Raw genomic sequence first — 21349 nt, 5'->3', positions numbered from 1 at the left:
AACCACAAAGTCCAAAGCAGCGAGAAACAAGGGTGGTCAAACAATTACACGGGTTGTAAACAAACTCCCTGTTTGGACATATTTTATCAAGATTTTATTTTAAATAGGTAATAACAAAATTGGATGGGGGGGGGGGGGGAAATGTTATGACAAAGGAATAGTGACCAAAATAAAATTATAGTAATAATAAAACATTGATGTTGAACCATACTGGATTTCTGTTTTCAGCATATCATTCAGAAAAAGGACCTGGTGTTATAATAAGGTTAAGCAAGAGAAGAACGCCACTACAGCAGCCGAAGCTTCTTTCTGGTGTTTATCTCTGACTCTGTGGAACAGAGGGGAGGGAAATTAGGTGTGTGTTTCAGGTGTGGTTGTCTCAGCGGGCTTGTACGTACCCTCAGTAGGCTTCTGTTGGGGTCCTAATAATAACTTGAAAGTGTAAAGTCTCAAGCATGGCTCCATGTAATTAGCCTTTAGCAAGAATCAAGCTAATTGCATGGAGGTAATTGGGCACGCTTTTCAGTCTGTGTGTCTGTTAGGAGGCCTGCTGTTGCATATACACACACTGTATATTTCTGCCTTACTGTTTCATGTTGTTTGTCACATTGATTTCCAGATGAGCAAAAAAAGGTTTTTAATTACTTGATTTCTTCAGCATGGCATCTTGCCTGGTAAGAATGGAAAGATGCCAAACAAGCTTGAAGTTAAAATGGGAAGTACAGTTTCAACACTGAGTATTTTTATATATATATATATATATATATATATATATATATACACTACTAGTCAAAGTTTAGTGTGTCCAAATGTTTGACTGGTAGTGTATATGATTTTAAAGCAAATTATGCAATGTTTGTGTTTCACATTTTCATTATTGCTTTGACATTTCAAGAATGGATTTATTGTGCAGCCATTCCACTCTGTGCACATTTGATCACATAAGACCTCAGAACTTAAGCAGTCAGTTCTGATTAGTACATGGCTGGGAGACTACTTGGGAACACCAAGGGCTCTACACGTTTCTCCATGTAGAACTGGAGTTGCTGTCTCAAAGGGGCATCTAGTGTAAAGCCTGCGCCAAACCCTAATGCGGATCTCTACTCGGTCTGCTGTGCCAGTCTTGTGCAACTGTGGAAAGCTGAAAGCAAAAGAAGAAATGATGGATTTATTTGTTTGTTTGTTTTTTTAAAGAGTTGTATAAAAGAAAGCATATTGTTTGTGATTGCAGAGCCAACCTTGAAGAGGAGTCAGACATGCTGCGTGTCCAGGCTGCTATGGACAGGGCCACGGTAAAGGAACTTCGCCTGTGTCTTAGTAATGAACACCAAGGTAAGAATGCACTACCCAAGTGAATACTGTGCCATTATTAGTCTTTCTTTCTGTTGGTCTGATAATAGTTTGTCTTTATTTGATTTTGCACTGTTATTGGCAATATGATTGTGTTGCCTTCTCTAATGCTACTACAATTCCAGAAAAGTATATAGTCACTGAATGCATCATGTATAACAGTGAAAACAATGCATGTTGAACATAACAGTAGATTTATCCAATGCTTTTACCTCAGGAACACATGAGTTTGTGAAGAGAATTAATAACAATTCCCAGAGGAATTAATAGGACAACTCAATTAAGACTTGATCAACCCCCAGATCATTGATTGGGAGATCAACTGCTGTTCATCCTGCCTCCATGTGGCATTCCTGGTGTTATAAGCGCAGTGCTTTTAATCTGATCTGCAGCCTTTTGTCAGACAATGACCACTTCATCCAGTGACTTTAATTAACCAGTTCAATAACAAATCAGCCTGCCATCACTTAATTTTCTCAGCAACCAATAATGGTATCTGAGATGCAAGTATGTGATTTAATGGATGCCTCTAATTAAAGTAATGGATCTTGTGCTGTTGACACTTTAGTCAGTAGTACACTCCTTTGAAATGACATATCTGGTTTAGCATCTTGTCTCAAAAATAATCATTAAATATATAATAAATTTATTTGAAAGATTTATTTTAAGGTCATTTTAGAGGCACTAATGTAAGTTGCTGTTGAGCTGTACTGGTTATACTATACTGGGGGAAGGGGTAATTAGAATAGAGGGCATGGGATTCTCATATGCTGTGGCTTTCTAATTAGAGTTTATTGTACCGTAAGGTACAAATAAGATAAAAATTTAACATATCTCATCATCCTATTACCCTAATTTCAGAAGAGTCCATGATGCAGTGATAAAAGTTATCCATACATTGCCAGATTTCTCTCTCTATATATATATATATATATATATATATATATATATATATATATATATATATATATTCGAAACAATATAATTTTCCAGGAAATAGAAGCCAGTCTTTTGTGTATAAATTGTTTTTCAGTGAGAAAATGTTCAGTATACTGCAAAATTTCAAATTAACTGTGATTGATTCTTTCTGTTTGAAAATGGCTGATTGACCAAACAGCAGGCGTCAAGAAATTCAACCAATTTCTTCAGAAATCTGATCAGAGCTGTGCTGTCCTGTGTGTGACTGCACAGTGAAAGCCTCCTAGGCTCGATACCAGGCTGTTCATGTTCTGATGTGGAATTTTGTTATGTTTAAAAACTGAGAGTCATTGTGTTTTAGGTCATGCTAAGTGTTCTTGTAGATGCTCCTTTCTGCATTAAGACATTGTCAGAATATCACTTGGAGCAACATTGACAAACGTTACAGTAACTGCTGTAGTTATCCACTAGACCGAACATTTTTGTGTTCACAACAACAAATGGATAACGATACTGCAGAAATTACTTTCATCTCATTTGCCTTTCAAACTGTATGCTGTTGTCCTCAGCATTGTTACATTTATTAAAGGTTAGAATAAAATGTTCAACATTTTGAGTATTAATAACCTGGATAAATTGCAGCAATAAAAAACAGTAATGCTTAATATATTAATAAGTTTATCAAAGTTGTGACACTTTAAATGTGGATTTTCAACAGAAACTACTGCAGTCAGGTGGATGGATTAACTTAGAAAAGGAGAAGTGCTCACTAACATGGATTTGAACAAATTTGTGAACAAAATTTGAGTGAAATAAGCCTTTTTTAACCTCTGTGGAAGAAATCTTAGATCTCTTTCCTCATTATACTGGAAAGAAAACAATTGTTGCATTTACCTTTTTGTTGAGTATAAAATTTGGTTGAAATTACTTTGTAGGCAAATCCATCATATCAATAAAAACAATTAGTGATAACTTCAACACTTACATTTAAAGAAAATAAGAAGTGTTTCCATGTGTGAACTACACTAACGAAAGGCAACAGATGAAAGGAACAGGGCCTTTACGCGGCAGCCCTTGAGGAGACATAAGAGGGACATTAATGTATGCCGCAATGCTAGGACCTCCTCCGTCAGCGGGTGATTACGGAGCCACCACAGCTTCCTGTCAAGGTAGTGCCGGGGTGCCAACTCCCAAACCACTAGCACTGGAGCTGATAATTGTCTCCAAACCTGGTTATATACCCAGTGAGCACAGCAGCCCTCCTGTCTTATTTGGTGCTCTGTTTGATTGAATGTGACATGCTGGGAAGACAAAAGAGAAGGCTAATTCAAAGCAATAAAGTTCCCTGGGCAAAGTGTCAGAAGGAGTGCTCTTTTTACTCTCTCCTTATATTGTCACTTTTCCCAGCTTGCTGTCCAAAAGATCAACTGACCTGAAAACTTACAACCCTAAATATTTTATGTTTACAGCATCAGATTGTTTTGGCTGTTTATAGTAATGTTCAGCAAACAAAAAAAAAAGAAAAGAATCGAAGGCAGACTTGTTTAGCCTTTATTTATGTGGTTTGTATCTGGGTGAATATACAACCTAAAAACTGAGAAATCACGTGTACATAAGTATCCACACCCTTTGCTCAATATCAGAAAGAGTTGGAATGGGATTGAAAATGACAAAGACATACTACAATGATTCTTACATGTACTTACAGTATGAACCCAAGATATTTCATGTTTTTGTGTGGTCAACTTCATTTCATTTGTTAATATACATCCATTCCTGCATTTCAGGTCAGCAGCACATTCCAAAAGAGTTTGCGCGCTAAAGTATTTCCCACTTTGTAATGTTGCCATCCCTTCCCATGACACTTAAAAGATGTTTTGGCATTGAAGACACCAAATAACGAAGCCTTTCGTGTGTTATTTTGTCCCATTTTTAAGGTGTGGAATAGTATAGGGTCATCATTGTTGCATTTTATTTATTTATTTATTTATTTTTTCAAAATTTACCGCACATTTTCTATTGGGGACAGATCAGGATTGAAGACAAGCCATTCCAGTACTAGTACCGTCTTCTTCAGCTGTGCAGCTGTGCCTTTGTAATACAGTGGTCACTCACTATAACGCAGTTCACCTTTCATGGCCTCGCAGTTTCGTGGTTTTTTTAGTGCAATTTTGCATGCGTCTTCTTTTTTTTTTTTTTTTAAACAGCGCATTGTGTTCTGCGTCCTTATCATGCGGGCTGGTCGCGGCACCGGTCGGCATCACCGCGATTGCTCTTATTGCCTCCAATGCACTTACTGAGTCTGCGGGCTCGGCAGTGGGCCACTCACACCACCCCTCTGTCTGCTGTGCAGAGCTGCGGGCAAGTCTGGCAACAGGTGCAGAGACTACGCTCGCTGTTTTGATGCTCTTTGGCTCAAACCACCCCCTTGAATACAAGCTCGGGGTGATCGGGACTCTTCAACACAGAGCCCTACAGATGCCCACAACTACAGAGGGATGGGCTAAAGAACAACAACATGTCCGGAAAGCCCTCACAATATGTGCGTACCCGCGATGGTCCCTGGATAAAGTGCAGAAGTCCCAGAGAACAAAGAGACCAGACAGACAGGAGATGGAGACAAGAAGAAGAGGAGTGTCTCTCCCTTATTTAGCAGGAGTAGGGGAAAAACTACAGAGGATCTTCAGACAACACAAAATCCCAGTTTACTTTAAACCTGTTAACACCTTGAGACAGAAATTAGTTCACCCTAAGGACAGGATCCCTAGTTACAAACAAAGCAATGTAGTGTATTCTATCAGATGTCAGGAAAACTGTAACGAACACTACATAGGTGAGACTAAGCAGCCGTTACACAAAAGGCTATACCAGCACTGCAGAGAGGGCGCCAGTTGACCTCAGTCTCCAGTTCATCTCCACCTTAAAGACACTAACCACATGTTTGAGGACAAGTAAGTTAAAATCTTAGCCAGAGAGAAGAAATGGTTTGAGAGAGGGGTGAAGGAGGCATTGTATATGAAACAGTTGAAACCCAGCCTTAACAGGGGAGGGGGTCTGAGACACGCTTTGTCCCCTGTTTATAATGAGCTACTCAGGTCAAGCAGTTTCAGTCTTTTGTTCATGGTAATGAGTCATTCACGTCATCAGGAGAGCCGTTAGGAGAGACGTCAGTCCCATCGTTAGGAGGGACAGCTACCCTGTCATTAGGAGGGTGCTAACTAGAGTACAATACAACCCCTGGCAAAAATTATGGAATCACCGGCCTCGGAGGATGTTCATTCAATTGTTTAATTTTGTAGAAAAAAAGCAGATCACAGACATGACACAAAAGTAAAGTCATTTCAAATGGCAACTTTCTGGCTGTAAGAAACACTATAAGAAATCAGGAAAAAATTTTGTGGCAGTCAGTAACGGTTACTTTTCTAGACCAAGCAGAGGGAAAAATATATGGACTCACTCAATTCTGAGGAATAAATTATGGAATCACCCTGTAAATTTTCATCCCCAAAACTAACACCTGCATCAAATCAGATCTGCTCATTAGTCTGCATCTAAAAAGGAGTGATCACACCTTGGAGAGCTGTTGCATCAAGTGGACTGACATGAATCATGGCTCCAACATGAGAGATGTCAATTGAAACAAAGGAGAGGATTATCAAACTCTTAAAAGAGGGTAAATCATCACGCAATGTTGCAAAAGTTGTTGGTTGTTCACAGTCAGCTGTGTCTAAGCTCTGGACCAAATACAAACAACATGGGAAGGTTGTTAAAGGCAAACATACTGGTAGACCAAGGAAGACATCAAAACATCAAGACAGAAAACTTAAAGCAATATGTCTCAAAAATCGAAAATGCACAACCAAACAAAGAGGAACGAATGGGAGGAAACTGGAGTCAACGTCTGTGACCGAACTGTAAGAAACCGCCTAAAGGAAATGGATTTACATACAGAAAAGCTAACGAAAGCCATCATTAACACCTAAACAGAAAAAAACAAGGTTACAGTGGGCTAAGGAAAAGCAATCGTGGACTGTGGATGACTGGATGAAAGTCATATTCAGTGATGAATCTCGAATCTGCATTGGGCAAGGTAATGATGCTGGAACTTTTGTTTGGTGCCGTTCCAATGAGATTTATAAAGATGACTGCCTGAAGAGAACATGTAAATTTCCACAGTCATTGATGATATTCGGCTGCATGTCAGGTAAAGGCACTGGGGAGATGGCTGTCATTACATCATCAATAAATGCACAAGTTTACGTTGATATTTTGGACACTTTTCTTATCCCATCAATTGAAAGGATGTTTGGGGATGATGAAATCATTTTTCAAGATGATAATGCATCTTGCCATAGAACAAAAACTGCAAAAACATTCCTTGCAAAAAAACACATAGGGTCAATGTCATGGCCTGCAAATAGTCCGGATCTTAATCCAATTGAAAATCTTTGGTGGAAGTTGAAGAAAATGGTCCATGACAAGGCTCCAACCTGCAAAGCTGATCTGGCAACAGCAATCAGAGAAAGTTGGAGCCAGATTGATGAGGAGTACTGTTTGTCACTCATTAAGTCCATGCCTCAGAGACTGCAAGCTGTTATAAAAGCCAGAGGTGGTGCAACAAAATACTAGTGATGTGTTGGAGCGTTCTTTGTTTTTCATGATTCCATAATTTTTTCCTCAGAATTGAGTGATTCCATATTTTTTTCCCTCTGCTTGGTTCTGGTTTGGGAACCACAGAATCTCGTCTCTGCTGTTTGCGGACGATGTGGTTCTGTTGGCTTCGTCAAATCAGGACCTTCAGCGTGCACTCGGGCAGTTTGCAGTTTGCAGTGTCTAAGCTCTGGACCAAATACAAACAACATGGGAAGGTTGTTAAAGGCAAACATACTGGTAGACCAAGGAAGACATCAAAACATCAAGACAGAAAACTTAAAGCAATATGTCTCAAAAATCGAAAATGCACAACAAAACAAAGAGGAACGAATGGGAGGAAACTGGAGTCAACGTCTGTGACCGAACTGTAAGAAACCGCCTAAAGGAAATGGGATTTACATACAGAAAAGCTAAACGAAAGCCATCATTAACACCTAAACAGAAAAAACAAGGTTACAGTGGGCTAAGGAAAAGCAATCGTGGACTGTGGATGACTGGATGAAAGTCATATTCAGTGATGAATCTCGAATCTGCATTGGGCAAGGTAATGATGCTGGAACTTTTGTTTGGTGCCGTTCCAATGAGATTTATAAAGATGACTGCCTGAAGAGAACATGTAAATTTCCACAGTCATTGATGATATTCGGCTGCATGTCAGGTAAAGGCACTGGGGAGATGGCTGTCATTACATCATCAATAAATGCACAAGTTTACGTTGATATTTTGGACACTTTTCTTATCCCATCAATTGAAAGGATGTTTGGGGATGATGAAATCATTTTTCAAGATGATAATGCATCTTGCCATAGAACAAAAACTGCAAAAACATTCCTTGCAAAAAAACACATAGGGTCAATGTCATGGCCTGCAAATAGTCCGGATCTTAATCCAATTGAAAATCTTTGGTGGAAGTTGAAGAAAATGGTCCATGACAAGGCTCCAACCTGCAAAGCTGATCTGGCAACAGCAATCAGAGAAAGTTGGAGCCAGATTGATGAGGAGTACTGTTTGTCACTCATTAAGTCCATGCCTCAGAGACTGCAAGCTGTTATAAAAGCCAGAGGTGGTGCAACAAAATACTAGTGATGTGTTGGAGCGTTCTTTTGTTTTTCATGATTCCATAATTTTTTCCTCAGAATTGAGTGATTCCATATTTTTTTCCCTCTGCTTGGTTCTGGTTTGGGAACCACAGAATCTCGTCTCTGCTGTTTGCGGACGATGTGGTTCTGTTGGCTTCGTCAAATCAGGACCTTCAGCGTGCACTCGGGCAGTTTGCAGCCGAGTGTGAAGCGTCCGGGATGAAGATCAGCACCTCCAAATCCGAGGCCATGGTTCTCAACCAGAAAAAGGTGCTTTGCCCTCTTCAGGTCGGTGGAGTGTCCTTGCCTCAAGTGGAGGAGTTTAAGTATCTTGTTCACGAGTGAGGGACGGATGGAGCGTGAGATCGATAGACGGATCGGTGCAGTAACTGCAGTGATGCGGTCGCTCTATCGGGCCGTCGTGGTGAAGAGAGAGCTGAGTAGGGGGGCAAAGCTCTCGATTTACCGATCGATCTACGTTCCGATCCTCACCTATGGTCATGAGATTTGGCTCATGACCGAAAGAACGAGATCGCGAGTACAAGCGGCCGAGATGAGTTTCCTCCGCAGGGTGGCTGGGCACTCCCTTAGAGATAGGGCGAGGAGCTCGGTCACTCGGGAGGAGCTCGGAGTCGAGCCGCTCCTCCTCCACGTCGAAAGGAGTCAGTTGAGGTGGCTCGGGCATCTTTTCCGGATGCCCCCTGGACGCCTCGCTGGAGAGGTGTTCCGGGCACGTCCCACTGGGAGGAGGCCCCGGGGAAGACCCAGGACACGCTGGAGGGACTACATCTCTCGGCTGGCTTGGAAACGCCTTGGGGTTCCCCCGGAGGAGCTGGGGGAGGTGTGTGTGGATCGGGAGGTCTGGGCGGCTTTGCTTGAGCTGCTGCCCCCGCGACCCGACTCCGGATAAAGCGGAAGAAAATGGATGGATGGATGGATGCTTGGTCTAAAAAAGTAACCGTTACTGACTGCCACAATTTTTTTTCCTGATTTCTTATAGTGTTTCTTAAAGCCAGAAAGTTGCCATTTGAAATGACTTTAGTTTTGTGTCATGTCTGTGATCTGCTTTTTTCTACAAAATTAAACAACTGAATGAACATCCTCCGAGGCCGGTGATTCCATAATTTTTGCCAGGGGTTGTAGGTGCTAATTAAAGCAATTGTTTAGTCACTAGCCAATAGCAGTCTGCCTCTCGGTAGGAGGTGTCTGGTTATGTTTAAAACTCCAGCTTTTGTGGCTTCTGTTTGGTCTTCTCTACAAGAGTCAAGACAGAAGTCAGACTACTAGAGCAAGAATTTTAGCTGAGGAAGCTTCTGCGATTTGAAGCGAAACGTCCTCACATCAAGCAACCCAGTCCAGTCGAAGATTCAAGCTTCTCTACCCTGCTGAAAGATGAACCGTCGCCCCAGTCTGAGGTCAAGAATGCTCTGGAGTAGGTTTTCATCCAGGATGACTCTGCATCTTTCCCTCAGTCCTGACTGGTCTCCCAGTTCCTGCCGCTGAAAAATATCCACACAGCATGATGTTGCCACCACCATGCTTCACTTTAGGGATGGTGCCTGGTTTCTTCCAAACATTACGCCTGGCATTCACATCAAAGAGTTCAATCTTTGTCTCATCAGACCAGAGAATTTTGTTTCTTGTGATCTGAGAGTCCTCCAGGTGCCTTTTGGCAAACTCCAGGCAGCTGCCATGTGCCTTTTACTAAGGAGTAGCTTCCGTCTAGCTACTGTACATGTTTGTGTATGTGTGTGCATAAAATCCCCAAGCTACATTCCTGCATGGCTGCTGTTGTTATAAAGCCTAAATCATATCTTTTCCAAGGCCACTATTGAAGTTCTCAAAAGCAGCATTTTAGTCTTCAGGGATTAGTCCTCCAATGGGGAAACTGTGGACTACAAAGTGGGGTAGCCTGGGGCTGTGTGTTCACAAGGGATTCAAGCACTTTTTTTGTTTGTTTTATGTCCCCATAGAGAGGTTGCACATTTCATGTAGCGGTGGTTGCTTTTGAACAATGCTTTATTATTTCCTCCTGGACTACTAAATAAAATTTCTCTCTGATAATCAGTTATAAGTTTTATATATATACACTATATATAGGTTTGAGAAACAAAAGGTGACTTATAACAATGGAAATTTTATGTCACTACGAAAGTACTGTTAGTGATTCTGCTTTCCTTTGGATTTGATTGACAGTGAAGAGAATGGAAACTGGACCTTTGCTCAGAAATTAGACCTTGCTCATGCTAATTGAGTTAATGTACTCTTTTTATTATTATTCTATTGATTGAGAAGCCTGTGTTTGACACAAGTCACAATAATGAGCTTTGTTCCCTCATACAGAATTGCTTCACAGAGTGATGGAGGAGCACCAGGTCAAAAGCAACACTCCAAAAAAGTCATCCATTTCAAGTGAGCGAATGGAACAGTCATTGAAAAAGGTATAGCACTCTGGTATCATTAAGTGGTCTTTGTCATTGTCAATGAAAGAAACCTGACAGAGCCATAACTGCAGCATTGTGCCTAAGAAATTTTGATTTTTGCTCTATCGGGGATAATTTAAAAGCATTTTTTTTCTTGGCAGTAATTCTGTTGCTCAGCAGTTGGTCTGTAAGCTTTTTTTTTCAAAATTCAAGTGACAGGTAGAAGTTGATTTTCGTTAGTATTTAGTGTATTCTCATCTTTGTAAAAAAAAAAATGTGCTGATGTTATTTTGCCAAACAAGATTTGTACTTGTTAAAAAATTGCTTTAAAAACTAGTATCAAGTCTGAAGGACATTGTGAGAGAAATTTTCATTATTGAAAAATTTGTGTTTTCCCCTACAAATGACAATGTCTTCAAAAACAGGAAAATGGGACAGCTTTGGTCACACAAAATTTCAACTTATAGTACTACACAGCTTTGTAATTAGAGCTCTTTATTGGGCATTTTTTAAAATTATAATAAAAAAATTAAATTGAACAAATTATTTGTGCACATGCATTTAAATTAAAATGTTAAAGTACTTGTTTCTATTGCATGTATGTTTCCACCTTCAATCTTAATGGCCATGGATCATAAAGATGGGATATAGTTGTGTAATTTAGCTTGAAACGTACCGTGCTTCACCAGCAGGCAGAGGGAGAGCCAAATAAAACGGAAAGACTGCCTGCAGGCAAACCCAGCAGGCATTCATTGTTCTCTTAAACAGTCTCCACCATAGATCTAACAGATAGACTAAGTGCATCTGGTTGATGTCTAGTTATGGGTTATCAGAGCAGTGTGTGTTGGTCAAATGTCCGTAGCCTAACTAAACTGGCGAGATTGCATCCCCCTGTCATGGACTGAGTTTACCCCCATACCAGACATGCAAATTTTCTATCTGCACTTGCACAAAAAAAACGGGTTGATTGTGCTGTACAGAGTTTTCCTTTAGGTACACGGACCAAAATCAGGTTTAATGTGAATAAATTGTCTGCAAAAACAGGAAGTTTGTTCTGTCTCAAGTTTACCCTTTCTGTATGCAGACCAAAGTCAGGTTTTCAGGCGGGTTATTTTTCTTCATAAATGGAAACCAGCTCTCAGTCCTTTCCGCACATAGAAGCACTAAACTCAGTACAGAATAAACTGCCCATTTTTGTGCATGCGCAGACAGTGAATCTACAAATCTGGTACTGCGGTCATCTTAGTGCATCGCACCCCATTGGTTCATCCAGTCACACAGCATATATACAGAGGCACTTCACCCTTGAGAAAATGTTACTGGTGCCAGAAAGCACCTTGTGCACCCCACAACTCAGGTAAATCATGATTATATATAATTAAATCAAAAAATGTGAGGGGGGAAAAGCAGGATTGTGTTATGCCACTAACACCCTGTATCTCCGTCTCCCTTAGATTAAGCGGCTCGAACGGAGAATGGGGTCCCTGGAGGAGACCACAAGACTGATGAAAGAGAAAGAGCAGCTACTTGAGGCCAATGGTGACCTGGTCAACAAATGCTACAGACTTGAAGTTGCCATGGAACAACAGAAAACCCAGGAAACTGTCCGTGAAAAACTTGACCAGGTTGAAGCTCAGGCTGTGGTTCAAGGAGAGATGCATCGCAACAAGATTATAAGCCTTGAAGCTCATCTGGCTGCCTCCAAAAGAGAGGCCACGAAGCTGCATCATCAGGTTCTGAAGCTGAGACGAGCGCTGGGTATTCTAAGAGCAGCCAGAGACTTTTACAGGAACCATGCACGAGGGCCAGTGCGGGGTGGCAGGGAAGGTAGCATCATCAGCGGTAAGGTCAAATTCAAAGCAAGGAGGCTTAGAAGTCCACGACACCAGAGTAGCCACCAAACTGTCAGGCCCAATCAAGCTGTCAGCTGGCAGGGTTGCAGCCCCAATACCAGAAAGCACGAGTGGGAAGACATGAGCACAGCTAGGTAATGATGCACACATGCACACAGCCACTCCAGTTCTCACTGTCTTGTGCCTCATTATTTTAGGAGGTTGAAGGGGAGAGGGTGTGTTGGCTGAATTGTGGAGGGCAACGCAGCATCGAGGGGACAATGTGCATATGCAAAACATAAGCAAATGGTTGATTGAATTTCATCGTCTGTCTCGTTGATATTCTGTAACCAAAAGAAGAATGCAAGCAGGAATGATAGCGAGAAGGAGAAAGGAGGGGGGAACGACTGTCAGAGCCTTTGAAATATCCTGGGACGCCTTGCTTGGAGCTTATTGACTGAAATTTGCATGCAAAATTAGCCACCTCTCCACACAAAGTTGAACTGATGCCAGAAAAGCCCAGGGAAAAGGGGGCCGCCAAAGCCTTGATTCCTTCCAGTGATGCCATTTTCATGCACTAGTCATGCTACCCTGAAATTGACAGTTTGGCAGTTTGATTTAATTTGCTGGTCCTTTGCATATTCACTAACCCCCCCTTGACAGCGCTAAGGATCCCTCTGCAAGTCCCAACCCCACTTCCACCATCCATTCACACACTGCCACACTTGTACGAATGCCAACCCCACCCTATGTCTCATCATGTTGGTTATCTTGTGGCATGTCTACTGATAAATGTGTATGTACCGCTCTTATTTCCACCAAGCATCCCACATCTCCCTCCCAATGCACACACAAATGTGCACACATGCTTTCTTTCCATCTTACAAACCATCCACTCTCCTCTTCTTAATTTAGTTAGATAAATATTGAATGGCCCTACTCGGCTCAGTACCAGATGTCTACAAGCTGTTTAACACCTTCTAAATTAAGAACCATTGACAGTAATTATTTCATGTATGTCTTATGCAGAAAAGCCACTGAGCCAACATTTATTGAGTGATGGGTGGAATTATTTGATTTCAGACTCTCACTGATATTTATTTCCCATCACTCTCTGTATGTGTCTCTTCATCTCCTCTCCTTTCCTTAGCCCTGCTATCTCACCATCACTTTCCAAACTAATTCATCAGACTGTAATCCCCCCCCCCCCCCCCCCCCCCCCCAGTTCTAGCCACATGGGGCTGTTTAGCAGGGACGGGGTGTAGCTGTGCCCTGCTTTCCTAATGACTCTCCATGTGGCTAATAAGCAGCCGTCTAATATATGCTTTACCTGAGAGGTGGATCTAAGTGGATTTGTGCAGAAGAGGTCTAAATTGATGTTATTTAAGGCACCTGTCAACTGATTTGTTCCTGTAAATCCTTATGCTTTGCTTATCTCGTAAGGGTCTTAATATGTCGAGTTGGTACTCCAAGCAAGATAACATTTCTGTCAGAAACTTTTTATTTAAATAGTTGAAAATAATGATGTCAAACTTGTTATGGCTACTGATAAAGTCCTTCATTTTTTTTTTTTTCTTTATTCCCTGTTCTGCTTCCCACGTGCCCCTGGCTCCCCTTGTCAAGTTTTCAGATGCTGGAGGCAAGTGACCATTTTGAATAGATCAGCACTTTGCATAGAATGAGGGCAGAAGGTACAGAGAGTCCAGCACCGAATTATCCTCCTCACAGAAAAATGTAGTATGACAGCTTAAAACTTTATGGATTTCATTTTTCTTCAGTGCTGTCAGGTCACTGTATCCATATTTGACCTGCAAATGCTCAGAGTTGTGTTTATGTGGTTAAACCACACAAAGATAATGATAAACATTTGAAATATTACCACAGTAATTTTGACAGTATTATCATCACAATACATTCCTTGGACAACTTTGATCGGCAGTGGAAGAGGACAGATCGGATCTGGGAGCATATTGTGATGTCACGCGTTGCCACATGCACAATACTACTGAATTTTCCTGTGTTCTGGTTGGCAACCACCCAGGAAGATCATCAGTCAATCCCCACTTCCCAACAGTACCCATCTCTCTCTCTCTCTCTCTCTCTCTCTCTCTCTCTCTCTCTCTCTCTCTCTCTCTCTCTCTCTCTCTCTCTCTCAGCAGGGTGATATGTTTGTGTCCCCTTGGTCTCTTCCATTTGCTGAGGTTTTCATCACTGAGACACCTGCATGCTAGATCGTGCTCTGAGGAACATGCTGCATGGCCGTAATGTAGTGTGTTGCATGGTGTGTCACCGTGCAAATTGCAAACCTTCTCTGAATCCCCTAAGCAACAGTCCATTTGACATGAAGGCATTCCAGCAATATTAAGAACTTTATGATGTCCTGGCAGCAAAGACATCCATTTATGACCTTAGGTCATTGATGAGCATCCAGGTCTCACAATTATACAGGACGACTGGATGCGACCGAATAAAACCTGGACCTTCATTCTCCTACAAAGGTATTGACATTGCCAAACACCTTAGTCCAGTGATCTTATGACTCTACATAGTCTTCTCAGGCAGCTCTATCTCAAGGCCAAAGGTCCCAGGGACATGACTGTCACTACCAAGATAAGTGAATATTTCAGCAAGCTTGACACTTTTACTGCAAATATGCACACTTTGAGTAGTCCAGGAAGTCCTGCCAATATTAATTAACAAGTGTTGCAATCAGGGCATCTACTGATTCTGCAAAGATCTTTGGCATGAAGTGAAAGTGCTCTGGTCACTGAGCAACAAGTAGCTGGGAATGAATCCTCTTGAGAATGACCCTTGCATGCAGAGAGCAGTGTGACGCCCCTGTACATGTTTATCAGAACCCTGCATCGACCACAGATGGGCCAAGCTGCACAGCTCATGCTCATCTTTCAGTGCATGGAACAAGGCTTAAAGTGTATGTTGTACTGCGGTTCTTCTGCAATATGCTCCAGCATTACATTGATGTGGCACTGTATTACTGTGATACAGTGCTGTCTCGTCACATTTTTGTGTCTGTGTAGCATATAGCTGGCTTCATACAACTGATTAAAGTAGATGGCCAAATACAACAAGTGCCTCCTTGTGTACCCTCAGTGCCATCACAGCTTGCTTTTTTCAACTCCTTGCACAATATGTAGAGTGCCCTAAGTGATTAAACGCCTCCTCCCGTGAACATTGGTGAGTTCATGTCCCGGTAGCTTTGATGGTCTTGTTGGAAAACACCTGAGACATTCCATTTCGGTTCATTTGTTGTATCCATTTCTGCACATTCTGCAGAACATTCCTGTGGTCACAACAGACATAGTTCACTATATCACAGGACATTCCTTCTCCGTTTGAGTGTGCACTCTGCAGAATTTAGACTTGCACAGCCTTTATAATATATTTGGAGTTCATATTTGAGGAAAAAAAAAATTTCTCAGTTCCTCAATTGTATGTAATGCATTAACAGGTTTCATGAAATGCAGTGTGTGTAACCCTTTCCTTAAAGCTGTTGATCCTCTGTCAGTCCCTTTGCCTCTTCCAGGCTGGGTTTAACCCACGTTTAAGACTAACTAGTCCCCAGTCCTGTCACGTTCCAGTTAGATCTTCTCTCTCTCTGGTCTTTACCTCTTCTGCAACGCCCCACCTTAATAAACCCGCCAGCGTAAATGTCACTGGCTTCCACCTTCACGTCAAAGGTCACTGTCAATAAACCTGTGTGTGTGTGCGTGTGTGTGTCTCAGGAAGCTCTTACCGTGTGTCCATCAGCTGCAACTTTGCTTGGCTCCGCTCAGCCGTGCCTCTCACACACGTCTGTCACACACAGAGGGCTAATGAAGGCCACAGCCGCTCTCATACATGTTGATGCATTCACTATCAGCACCAGACCCTGCAGCTTTTCACTTAATTTACACTCACATTTACACTTGCAGCTCAGAAATTGGATGGGACATTGATTTTCTGTTGGAAGTTTGGGGGGGCAAAATGCACATATTTTTGCTTGATGTCAACTAAATCAGCCATAAAAGGTAAATTGGATTTTTGTCCAAGGGTGGTACTTTCACAGCCAGGGTTGTTGGTTCAACTTCTGACCAGTAATAACTCCTCACCTTTCTCTACAGCACCAGCGATGAAGAGTACTCAGACAGTCTCAACAGTGTGCCCGCACGGAAGCCTCAACATAGATGCAGAAAGGTTGGTTTGCCTTCATCCTTTAATTGTTTCCTGTGTTGGAAACACCACAGAGCTTATTTAGAAAAACATATGTGTGGGTAGGTGGCAACATCTGAATATGGGGAATGGTGTCATGAGGTTAAAGCTTATGATTCTTTCTTCGATTTCCTGTCAGACATGAAAATTGCCACGGTCCCTTGGGTGAGGTCCTTTATCCGCAAGTTGCTCCTGGTGTGCAGGTGTGCAGTTGAGTGCTTGCATGGCAGCACGATAACATGTGTGTGTGTGTGGGGGGAAGAGTGCTTTGAGCATCTTCAATATGGAAAAATGCTTTAGACTTTAATTGTTTCTACAGTTATAAAAGTTTTTCTAGCTGTTCCCTTTGATGCTCCTTGTGTTTTTCCTCTTCAGACCATGAAATCAGTTGGCTTGGAAGGTTCTGCTTGTCCACACTAAACCATTGTTGAGTAGAACATGACGCTCACTGTCCTTCCAGGAAAGAAATTGAGAGAGGGGACTTAGAAGATATTGTGTGGCTTTCTTTTTGGCAGGAGGGGATCCAGATATAAGGTGGAATGAAAGAAAGAGTTGTTCCTGTGCATGTACCCAGGGAGATTTCAGGACCTGTAAACTTAGATCCCCCTCAACTTCTTCACTCCAGATTTGCTAAATGCACTGATCAGCTCCTCCTGGGCTTATTGCTATGATGGGCCTAACCTCCGCTATGTGCTTTGTCTCCTGTGTCACAAAGCAAAAGGCTGCTCTCTCCCCCGTGTGCTCTGTGTGATCAAACCTGGCTCTGATCAAATCCTACCTGACCTCCATACAAAGGAACAGGGAGAGGAAGGAGCACTGCAAGGGGGGGAGTGGGGCTGGGAGGGGGGCCTTCTTTGATGTTGCTGCAAACGATCGCGCAGTTGGGAGGTGTCACACATGCACACGCATGATCACAATTGACTATACGCAGACACGGACGTCATGTGAATGAATCAGGCTTTTCAGGCAGATTGAACAAAGGCGGCATTCGCTAGCGTCTGTCAGAAGAAATATCCGCGCTCAGAAGCATTCAAGTTAAAGTCGGATGAGCGCGCTCAGGTGAATTATTAAAGCGCTGGGTGATTTGTCTTGTCGCGTTAAACTGAGCATGCCCTGTGATCATGGTGTCATCATGAGTTGTGTTCAGGAAGCACAACATGTCAACTGCTTGTGTTATATTAAACAGCTACTTTTCATCAGTTTGTTTGATTCCCCCCCCGTTACTCTTTTAGTTCTACACGTCTACACTGATTTCAAACACGGAAGCGCCGGCAGCGGAATCTAACAGAAAGCAACTCGATATTCTCATCCAAGGTAACAAAAAGTATTCCTTTTTTAGCTATGAAAAACTACTAAAATCTAATCCACTATTAACTGCAGCAGGGAAAACTCAATGTAAGCGTGTGCTGTCGATCACAAACAAGTATGTGGGAAGTTAACAAGCATCTTTCAAAACTTTACTACCTTGAATTGTTGTAAAAGGATAATTTTAATCACTTAGTTTCTCAGTTTTTACTTGCACAAAGACACCTGCTGACTCTCAACAGCAGCTTCTAAATAGGGACTTGGAGTTTTTGTGTGTAGTTGTCAACTCTGAGACACCTGCGTGTACTTCCTCCTGTTAGATGATAAACAGCATGAGCCCAGGGACCAAGGGAAGAGAGGAGTGAAAAGGAGGCGGAGGAGGAAGAGGATGCTTGTGAAGACCCAGCGCCGCTCCTCCTCCACTCTGCAGCAGCGCGTGGAGTCCCTACAGCGCCACGTTGACATCCTGCGAAGCGCCAGGAACGATGCCGTACATTCAACCAGAGAGCTGCGGAGGGCCAACGAGGAGCTCACGACGCAGCTCCACACCCTCACTGAGAAACTCCACTGCAGCAAGCAGCTCACACAGGTAACTCGAATCAACACATGACGAAAGCGGGATGATAGTTGTAAGCATGGGCAAGTGGTTTTGTGTCAGTGCCAGGGGCTGAGGGTGTAGCATGGGCAGCTCCTGTGTCCCTCTCCTGCTTAATAGGCCCGCCTCCACCTGTGGAGGTCAGCACCACCAGACGAGGCGAATCTCTCCCTGCTGTCATCTCTCTGTGCTGAATGTTTCACTAAGCCGGTTTGCCCCAATGGTTTGTGTCACGAGCAGGTGTTTGTCTCCAAATGCATGCACAGACACACACACAGCGACTGTTTTTTAGACTCCACTGCCACACACGTTTAGTTATTTATCACCTGCCTCCAGGTAGGAAACTCATATATGTGGTATAGAGTGTAAATAAAACACTAAGCAGTTTGGCACATAAACTATCTTTCCTGTCAGGGCCTCTGCTCCATGCTGCTCCACCACACACACACAAATACACACTAGTGCCCAGGCACAGTCATTAAGCCCACTGGTAGGACATATCTGTTGTTGAATTCAGACATAGCATCAGCTTGCAAAGGCCTACCAGGTGCAAGATTAGGTGTGTAAGTATGTTTATAGTACAGACTGAGCATATTGAATATGTACTCAGATCAGAGTGTAGCCCTCATGCTAAAGTTGCAAAAGAAGTGGCTCTTGTGCTCCTACAGAGGCGTCAGTTTTCTCAGGCTCAAAGTGACTGACGTAAAGGCACGTGTATATATGCACACACACACACACACACACCACAGTCTGAATGAGGGGACAGACAGGGAATTGTTGTCTTCCTGTTTGTTTCCTCTTCCTTCTGCAGTATTAATGCGACTCCACTGGAGAAAGTTGTGGCCGACTGACTGGCCAAAGCCAAGCCTCATTGCCCTCTCTGCAAAGGGCAAGAGGTGTTGCACTTTGGACATGTTCCAGCCAGTCCTGACCAACTCTCCGACTAAAACTCTGCGTAATTGGCTTAGGGCGGCCTCCACAGGGGCCATCATGTGAGTAGGATGGCAGTTTCACAGAAACTTGTTTGTGTTGCTCTGTCTCCTGATCTCTAGGTCATTCTGTCCTTACCTTTTTTTTTTTTTTGTATTTACTTGCTTCTTACCTTTATTAAGTTTTATTTCTTCTTTTTTGTCCGTACTTTAATTTGCGTTAGTTAATATTCTCCCACTTACACATTATATTCACAAATTTGTACAGTAAGATTTTAAAGCCTTCGGGTAAATGCTGTTTATGATCATATGCAGCCCTTAAAAAGAAAAAACCTAAAACATCTGATGTAAAAGACTACAGTATATGCTCTGAAGACAGGTGATGGGTTTTACTGTGCTGCTGCTGTCTGCTCTATCTGTCCCACAGTGAGTGAATCATCCGTGCGGCACAAGCAGCATCTTCTTTTTCTAAAAAAATGAAGCCAATGTGGAAGTGCAAAAATTCTGCAGTTCCTTTAATGGCCACATGAGGCTGGCTCTAGATGGGTAGTATCTCCCGGTGGGTAGTGGGTGCCTTGCATGGCAGCAGCCTCACATTGGGGTGAATGTGAGGCATCGATGTGTAAAGCACTTTAAGCGCCTTGTGCACATGTAAAAGCGCTATATAAATGCAGTCCATTTATCTCAATGGGCTGCGACTGTTGGTGAGAAGTAGGTGATACAAATTTGTGAGAAAATATGTGAATTAGCGCCAATTTTCACTTGGAATCATACTGAATTGATGACACAGTTGCAAACAGAGTGCTCAGGATGACTGTGGGCAAAAACAAAAAGTGCGCTATTATGTGAAAAGAGACTGTGGAAATACCCCAGACTGTAGCCACAGAAGGCAAAGTTGTAGGCTTTTTAAAAATTGTAAATAACAATTTAAAAAAAAGCCTAGCATCGCTCCATGGAGCAGACTTTTCAGAAGAAAAAAAAAAGATTTTTTCTCTGGTGGCAGCAGCCTCACCGACTTGCAGAATGTTGTCCAGAAGAGTGACACTGAAGGAAAGGCAGCTGCGTTTTCATTAATTTTGTCCCCACAAGAACCACTGTCCTCTCCTCCAGTGTTGAAGGAGGCATGCATAGAGATCTCCTCGGGAATGACCAGTATGTGATCCTCCACTGTACAGGCTCCAGCATCCTCTCAAAGCGCTCCTCAACGTGCTGGAATAGCCACTTCCCGCAACGCGGTACAACTCAGGGTTGTGCACCTTGCTATTTCCAGATGCTCCCAGAGCGGATCCTGCACCTCTTTGCTGCGGCTGCTGGGCTCAATCAGCCATGATTGCAACGTTTCCAGAAGCACAGTTCCTCTTTGATCATAAAAAAAAAAAAGGCCCGCGCTTTCTGATTTGAGAAGGGTTCTAGACAGGTTCAAGATGCCTAAGATGACTGTGATTATTTTGAGAGAAAATTTGTCACGCAAATTTTCTTAAATTGTTCAAAATCCCTGCGACACGAGAGCAAGGCCCTATGACTCGCACAAGGAAATTGAGAACCTCCGCAAATATTTTGAGACACTCCCTCGTGAATGCCGTTCGTAGTTTGTTGCAAACAGTCACAGCCCAGTGAGATGCAACCCGAAGCAAGTCACTCCCCACAGAGGCCCATGTTAAAATTTCAACCTTTACACCCTGGTACAAAAAATGACTTTGGCCTTTGGCTGATTCCCCTCCCTCATGACAACAGTCCACTGTTAACACTAATTAAGAGGTAGTGATGGCTTGGTCACCTTATCTCTACTGTTACTGAGGCAGAGGTTACAGTTTGTTGATAGAAGTGGCTGCATGTGAAATGAGGGATTTCTCAGAGCTCCATTTGTAATGTAATATCAGTTTCTCACAAAAGTAACAATGCACTTTATACAGCTTTAACTGAGAAAAACTCACACCTGTTGGCATCTCATCTCTCTCCTTTATGTATCGTGTGAGTAACAGCTGAATCTTATACAATTGCTAGTGTGTTGTCCGTGGGGATCCTCGGGCTTTAGACTGAGTAGTGTTTACAAAAT

The 21349-nt window shown here is 42.6% G+C and overlaps 1 protein-coding gene across 3 annotated transcripts in view; it reads left to right on the top strand.

The window, feature by feature from the left end:
* Positions 1-21349, top strand: part of cntln (centlein, centrosomal protein) — a 210402-nt gene that overhangs the window by 111123 nt on the left and 77930 nt on the right. For all 3 annotated transcript variants that reach the window (XM_034188398.1, XM_034188397.1, XM_034188396.1), the window contains 6 exons: positions 1232-1332; positions 10344-10441; positions 11878-12410; positions 16377-16449; positions 17697-17778; positions 18090-18358. In XM_034188398.1, coding sequence (XP_034044289.1) covers positions 1232-1332; positions 10344-10441; positions 11878-12410; positions 16377-16449; positions 17697-17778; positions 18090-18358 — 1156 coding nt within the window. The remainder of the gene's footprint in view (positions 1-1231; positions 1333-10343; positions 10442-11877; positions 12411-16376; positions 16450-17696; positions 17779-18089; positions 18359-21349) is intronic.

The sequence above is a fragment of the Thalassophryne amazonica genome, chromosome 15, assembly GCF_902500255.1.
Source record: "Thalassophryne amazonica chromosome 15, fThaAma1.1, whole genome shotgun sequence".
Taxonomy (NCBI): Eukaryota; Metazoa; Chordata; class Actinopteri; order Batrachoidiformes; family Batrachoididae; genus Thalassophryne; species Thalassophryne amazonica.
The sequence above is the reverse complement of the archived record's forward strand: the minus strand, read 5'-3'. Positions and strand labels throughout refer to the sequence as shown.